We start from the raw sequence: 7,865 nt of genomic DNA, 5'->3' as shown, positions 1-7,865 counted from the left end.
ATGATGTTGTGTTTTGAGACTTGATATCTATGTTGTGTTGAGAGATTTGTCGTCGATATTGTATTTCCAGGCATGTTGTTTGATATTGTTTTTCGAGAAATGTTGTCAATATTGTGTTTGGAGGAATGATGTCAATGCTGTGTTTAGAAACATATTGTCAATGTTGTATTTAGAGACATGTTGTCAATGTTGAATTTAAAAACATCATGTCAATGTTGTGCTAAGAGACTTGAGGTCAATGTTGTGTTGAGAGGCATGTTGTCAATGTTGTGTTAAGAGACATGTTGTCAATGTTAAATTTAGAAACATGTTGTCAATGTTGTGTTTGGAGACATGATGTTGTGTTTTGAGACTTGATATTATGTTCTGTTGAGATACATATCGTCGATGTTGTATTTCCAGGCATGTTGTTTAATATTGTTTTTAGAGAAATATTGTCAATATTGTGTTTGGAGGCATGATGTCAATGTTGTGTTTAGAAACATGTTGTCAATGTTGTGTTTAGAGACATGTTGTCAAGGTTCTGTTTAGAAACTTGATGTCAATGTTGTGTTAAGAGACATGCTGTCCATATTGTGTTCAGAGACATGTTGTTTATGTTGAATTTAAAAACATCATGTCAATGTTGTGTTTAGAGACTTGATATCAATGTTGAGTTTAGAGGCATGTTGTCAATGTTAAATTTAGAAACATGTTGTCAATGTTATGCTTGGAGACATGATGTTGTGTTTTGAGACTTGATATCTATGTTGTGTTGAGAGACATGTCGTCGATGTTGTATTTCCGGGCATGTTGTTTGATATTGTTTTTCGAGAAATGTTGTCAATATTGTGTTTGGAGGCATGATGTCAATGTTGTTTCTAGAGACATGTTGTCAATGTTCTGTTCAGAGACTTGATGTCAATGTTGTGTATATACTTGATATTAATGTTGTGTTTAGAGACTTTATGTCAATGTTATGTTCAGAGACATGTTGTCGATGTTGAATTTAGAAACATGTAATCAATGTTGTGTTTGGAGAAATGTTGTCAATGTTGTGTTTGGAGAAATTTTGTCAATGTTGTGCTTACAGGCTTGATGTCAATGTTGTGTTTACAGACATGTCGTTGATGTTGTGTTTCAAGACATGTTGTCAATGTTGTGTTTGGAGACATGCTGTTGTGTTTTGAAACTTGATATCTATGTTGTGTTTAGAGACATGTCGTCGATGTTGTATTTCCAGGCATGTTGTTTGATACTGTTTTTAGAGAAATGTTGTTAATGCTGTTTTTGGAGACATGTCGTCTATGTTGTGTTTAGAGACATGTTGACAATGCTGAATTTAAAAACATCATGTCAATGTTGTGTTAAGAGACTTAAGGTCAATCTTGTGTTTGGAGGCATGTTGTCAATATTGAATTTAGAAGCATGTTGTCAATGTTGTGTTTGGAGACATGATGTTGTGTTTTGATACTTGATATCTATGTTGTGTTGAGAGACATGTCGTCGATGTTGTATTTCCAGGCATGTTGTTTGATATTGTTTTTCGAGAAATGTTGTCAATATTGTGTTTGGAGGAATGATGTTAATGTTGTGTTTAGAGACTTGAGGTCAATGTTGTGTTTAGAGGCATGTTGTCAATGTTAAATTTAGAAACATGTTGTCAATGTTGTGTTTGGAGACATGATGTTGTGTTTTGAGACTTGATATCTATGTTGTGTTGAGAGACATGTCGTCGATGTTGTATTTCCAGGCATGTTGTTTGATATTGTTTTTCGAGAAATGTTGTCAATATTGTGTTTGGAGGAATGATGTNTTGTCAATATTGTGTTTGGAGGAATGATGTTAATGTTGTGTTTAGAGACATGTTGTCAATGTTGAATTTAAAAACATCATGTCAATGTTGTTTTTAGAGACTTGAAATCAAAGTTGTGTTGGGAAACATATGGGAGGAAACCTTAATACCTTGAAAAGCCTTGCGAAGTTGGGTAGCTGACCCAATTCCTTCTCATGTGCATAGGGAAACTCAACTCCGGTTGACTTTGTGAAAGACGAGTGTTATCCACTGCACCACCTAATTACCCTTTGAACCAGGAAAAGAACCAGAAGACAAAGGAGCAGTGCTTAACCATATGTATACCATTTGATTGATCGAATGTGAAAAGGTATGGGGATCACCTGCCAGACGAAGGGTTTTCTCAGAGTACTCTGGTTTCCTCCCACATTAAGGCCCCTGTACAGGCTGGTCAACAGGAATTATCAATATTAGCTGAAATAACTTAGAATAAATAATTTCATATAATATACATAATCACATTGTATAACTACACATACATACCAGTATCGTAATCAGGACATTCAAACACTGCATCTTTAGGTTGTATCCACCGACCTCCATTGTTCTCAGTGTAAAGGAAGTGTGTCTGCAGGAGACTGTTCAATAACGGATCAAGGATACCGCACCACTTTACATCCACTGTATGAAGATGTGGGATGGATCTGTAAACCATGGCAACGAGGTCAACAGGATTGTTTGCCCCTGAACACTTGGTGATCAAATCTTGTACCACAGTCAAGTAGACCTGGGACAGGGCCTCCTTGATCAGAACCTGGTTCCATTGTAGGGATTTGTCTGCACTTATGGCAGATTGCTTCAGATCAGCTGACGGCCACTTTACATGGCGCCTATTCTGGCTCAAAGCAAAGAATCCATTCAGGTGAACAGGTAATCCTGTCAAGCTGCGCTCCTCCAGTGGAAGAGGAAGGAAGCAGAAGACATGTCCTTTGAAATCTGCAATGTCCTCGTAGGGAATGGCAATCCCAACATAAGGACTGTAAGACAAGTCTTTGTCCTGGGAAAGAGCACGGAATTGGGTGGACATATGGCTGTCTCCCAAAACTGTATTGACAATAAACCATGATTTGTTCTCCTGCAAGCCATACTGACCAGTTGTCTCAACACTTACGTTCACATGAAGGCTATATCTCAAATCATGTGACATGCTACTTCTGTTATACTCTTGCAGAGCCTGGCAGAATTTCTTCCGCTTCTCCAGTAAATTTTCTGACTCTTTGCCTTCAATTTTTACCCTGTAAATAGGCTCAACTCCAGGATTTTTTCTGTATAAAGTCATTTCCTCAAGGTTTTTTAGGAACAAGAGAGTCATAGGTGCTTCTGTTGTAAAGGAATCAAACAGAGTCTCAATTTTCTCCTGATCATATAAATTCCCTGACAGTTCTGTTCCAACTTGTCGCAGTGGAAACCTGAACAGAGTACCTTTGTACTCACCACTGCTCAAAGTCTCCTCTCCAAACCCAAATATGTCATCAAAAGCATCACTGAAGGCTTCCATGTCCATTCCTTTGTATCTGGACAACCCTTTTAAGAGGAAGCTTGTGCAAACCTTGTCTGAGTATGTCGTGTAGGGATTTATGACCAGTAGCTTCTTACCAGAAACAACCATCGGATAATCTGAAACAAAGAGCAAACAGACTTAATCCGGAAGTTTACTACATGTTATTTATAAGATTTCTTAATTAATTTGTTAATGATATACTTCTTCTATTCACAGATGTTACTTAAATAAAACTGTCAAGCATTTGAGCTTTCCTGTAACATTGTGTTGAAGGCATCACTAACAAACAGAAATGTGAAAAGAGAGCTAAAATTCAATATTCACCTTCTTCTATTATCTAAACCCTGTAATACCCTGTAATACCTTACCAGTGGTATGTGTTATTTAATTATACCCTGTAATACCTTACCAGTGATATGTGTTATGTAATTAAACCCTGTAATACCTTACCAGTGATATGTGTTATGTAATTAAACACTGTAATACCTTACCAGTGGTATGTGATATGTAATTATACCCTGTAATACCTTACCAGTGGTATGTGTTATGTAATTATACCCTGTAATACCTTACCAGTGGTATGTGTTATGTAATTAAACCCTGTAATACCTTACCAGTGATATGCGTTATGTAATTAAACCATGAAATACCTTACCAGTGGTATGTGTTATTTAATTATACCCTGTAATACCTTACTAGTGGTATGTGTTATGTGGTTATACCCTGTAATACCTTACCAGTGGTATGTGTTATGTAATTATACCCTGTAATACCTTACCAGTGGTATGTGTTATGTAATTAAACCCTGTAATACCTTACCAGTGGTATATGTTATGTAATCAAACCCTGTAATACCTTACCAGTGGTATGTGTTATGTAATTAAACCCTATAATACTTACCAGTGGTCTGTTTTATGTAATTATATCCTGTCATACCTTACCAGTGGTATGTGTTTTGTCATTAAACCCTGTAATACCTTACCAGTGATCTGCATTAAATATAACAAGGATGATATGTACAATGTATGACATGATACTTGTGATGTGTTATATCTCACCTGTGATATGTGTTATGTGATACCTGTGATATGTTACCTGTGATATGTATGACATGATACCTGTGATATATGTTATATCTCACCTGTGATATGTTATCTGATACCTGTGATATGTGTTATCTGATACCTGTGATATGTGTCGCGTGTTATTTTTAATGCATAATATGTAATGTCATGTTACCTGTGATATGTACATTTTGTATTATTTGTTACTTGTTATTTGTGTCCCGTACCTGTGATATATGTCATATCTTACCTATTATAAGTGCTATATATTACCTGTAGTATGAGTTATCTATTACCTTTGATATGTAATATCAGGATAGTGGAATAAATAACCTGTGATATTCCTTACCTGTAATATGTTAATGCCTTTTCTAATTAATGGTTTTATCACATAATCAACTGTGTTATCAAGTGAATATACCCTGTCATATTTTTTGGTGAATTAACTTTTGTGACATATAACCTATCAGCCCTGTGATTGGTTGTACGTTTCAATTGTTTTGTCACGACTAGGATAAGAACATGACGTCACAGACCTACGCACTGGAGTCAAAATGGCGTTTTTACATTTCAAGGTTGCATGAAAATTGTTGTTTTACACAAATAAATGCTACAAATCATGATTATGTGATAAAAGGATCTTACACTCGTTTTCATTTCATATGAAATTTATGAAATGAAAAACTCATGTAAGATCCTATATATATGCTACATGCTTTAAATGTGATACCTGATATGTCTCACCTGTTATATGGAAAACAGACTTGAAGCCAAGTCCAAAGCGTCCGACCTTTAACGGATCCAACTCCTTCACACTGCTGTACAGCATCTTTATCCCCTTCCAGTCAGGATCAGAGAATATGGCATTGTTGTGAAAGAATAAGGCTGGACCCTGGAATGTATAATTTAGTATATGTTAAGAAATTAATCTCACTTTGAGTAGTGTGGCAGATTTTAATCATACATAGGATTTCAACTGCATTTTGGCTTCCCTGTACAAGAAATTGTTCTTTGCCTCAATTTGTAAGAGCATTCTCTGTCCGGGTACAAACCATTATAACACATTGAATAATCACGAGACTTACTTCTATGGCACACTGTGTAGTCATGATAGTTCATGTTTCTCCCACCAATGTGTATGCAAGATACACACGTCCCATGTAGAACACCTAATATGTTGGATAACTGGTGATTGCATACAAACAAAGGTTTGCATTCAAAATATTTCGTAACATATTGGCTTACATTCTGAAACGTCATTTTGATTTGATACTTGACGTTGATAGATTTATATTTTGATCAGCGAAAGAACATCAGACATTGCCTCACAAAAATAAACATTTTTTAACAATGTAGATAAGGGGATACCTCTATGTAATTTGTTATGTATGTAGATAAGGAGATACCTGTATGTGATTTGTTATGTATGTAGATAGGGGATACCTGTATGTGTTGTTTGTATGTAGATAAGGGGATACCTGTATGATTGTTGTGTTACTATGTATGCAGTAAAAGAATGCCTTAGTGTGTAGTCACTGTTAGTCACAGCCAAGGGATCACACAAACATTTATTGGCTTTACAAGGAAAAAACTCATATTTACCTTGAAATATTTATTAAAAGGTTTTTTCTTTTCATTGCAGGCTTCTTGGTTGATATCTCTGTCGTCAAACAGTATCTTCACCTCTGATGCTCCAGCATCTTCAGCATTCTGTATCAGCTCCTGCACACAGATAAATAAATAAGTCAATCAGCTCAAATACATCGCAGTTGAAACAGACTGTAGTACACCCCGCTATTTGTTTGAATTCTACAAATAAATGTGAAATCTGGCCAAAGGTACTTTTGTCATATTTATGGAGCTCAAATTCCTCATCTCTTTATCAAGCATTATGTCCTTCTCATCATTAGATGTTCTCTGAAAAAACAGGAACTTTTTAGCCTTAATCTGTTCTAAACTTTCAAGAGGTTTATTATGAGCACCTTTGATAAGCACTAAGGTAAGTCTACTTCGTTATGGCTGATTTACCTTGAGAATCTGGCCATCGTCAGGGTACTCCGACAAGATGTTCTTTAGCATACGCGTGAGAGGGGGCTGCTCCATACCAGAATACTCTGGTTCAATCTCCCCCTCTGACCCCTCCTCCTCCTCCTCCTCATCCATCCTCAGATCACTGTGATGAACAACTAATTGCCTCTTTTGCACTGAATCATTTCAGCAATTAGAATATTCATCTAAAAAAAGGTAAGAAAAATAGGTAGGGTAAAATGTATAAACAAGTGGATATTTAAAACCTAACCAGACACAACATTTTAAATACCTTATATCTTTTGCAAACTAAAACAAAAAGAAACTTGTCTCCTATGTCATTAAGAATACGCTTTGTACATAATCTGATTGTGCTGTCTCATATTTTTTTTCTTTCTGGAGTTGTCTCCCTTCCCTTGAACTCTTGACAGGCGGACATTTTTTGATAACGAAGCAGCCCACATGCTTCGCAATGGTTACAGACGAATTCAACCATCCCCACTGCAACTACCGTGTAGGTTTATTTTGTTAATTGTAGTATGTTACCCCATTGCTTGAACTTTTGAATGATTGTTTCTTATGACGTTATAATTGGCTCATCCTGGGGATGTAGCAGGAATCAACATAATTAGTCCCTGTGACATTGAAAGTAGGTTAAGGTCATTGATATGAGGAAGAAACTGCATCTAGTACTCTTTCAAATGTATGTACTGGACTCAAGGCCATTTGATTATCAATAAGTCATATCATACCTACTAGATGAACCGTATTTTGCTGGCCACACCCGCAAAATTAACCTATCACCCGCGACCAACTTTTGACCCAGGTTGGTAATACAAATCTCCCACATTCAATCAACATGACCCAGAATCACCCGCCTCCGCGCTCGTATTAGTATCTCCCTACTTCCGGAAGTGTTCCATTTGTGTGACTCGGAAGTTTAGCATTCAGGTATAGGTAAAGCCTGTACACAATTCAAAATGTGTTCACATTGGTGGTCTCTCTTTCGTGAAAGCCAGGAAAATTTGAAACGTGAGGAAGTTGTTTCCTATTACAACAGTGCATATAATCCCGATCGCAGTACTTTCGATTTCACATGCACAACCGTTATCTGGACTGCGTTCAACGCAAGAAAAAACAAGAGATCCCAGTGGGATCTTGGCGCCCACCATTGTACCATCTTCATTAGTTTTTTGTCAGTTGTTCTTTTCTCTTCTTTCCTCTATTCTGTTTGATCGAGTCATGTTAACAGTAAATGCACCTTGAGGTAACTTTTGATCTAAACTTAATACTGATGTGTATGAAAGCCAACCTTCAAAGTGAGTTTGTCATTTCACATATTTACTAGTACAGTACTTAATGTGAAAGAAATAAAATCGATCATTGCAATATGAGAAAGATCTGTTTACCCAGGGGGAAAAAAGGGTACATTTGAGGC

At 36.5% G+C, this 7,865-nt stretch overlaps 1 protein-coding gene across 1 annotated transcript in view; it reads right to left on the bottom strand.

The window, feature by feature from the left end:
* Positions 1–2,268: 2,268 nt before the first annotated feature.
* Positions 2,269–7,865, bottom strand: part of LOC110449303 (sacsin-like) — an 11,707-nt gene continuing 6,110 nt past the window's right edge. Inside the window, exons 2-5 of the mRNA XM_021496074.1 lie at positions 6,428–6,633; positions 6,002–6,121; positions 5,144–5,291; positions 2,269–3,451 (exon numbers count right to left, since the gene is read on the bottom strand). Of these exons, the coding sequence (XP_021351749.1) occupies positions 2,304–3,451; positions 5,144–5,291; positions 6,002–6,121; positions 6,428–6,562 (1,551 nt within the window). The 5' untranslated portion in view covers positions 6,563–6,633 and the 3' untranslated portion in view covers positions 2,269–2,303. The remainder of the gene's footprint in view (positions 3,452–5,143; positions 5,292–6,001; positions 6,122–6,427; positions 6,634–7,865) is intronic.

The sequence above is a fragment of the Mizuhopecten yessoensis genome, unplaced genomic scaffold, assembly GCF_002113885.1.
Source record: "Mizuhopecten yessoensis strain PY_sf001 unplaced genomic scaffold, ASM211388v2 scaffold4555, whole genome shotgun sequence".
Taxonomy (NCBI): Eukaryota; Metazoa; Mollusca; class Bivalvia; order Pectinida; family Pectinidae; genus Mizuhopecten; species Mizuhopecten yessoensis.
Note: the sequence above shows the minus strand (reverse complement) of the source record. Positions and strands in the feature narration are given on the sequence as shown.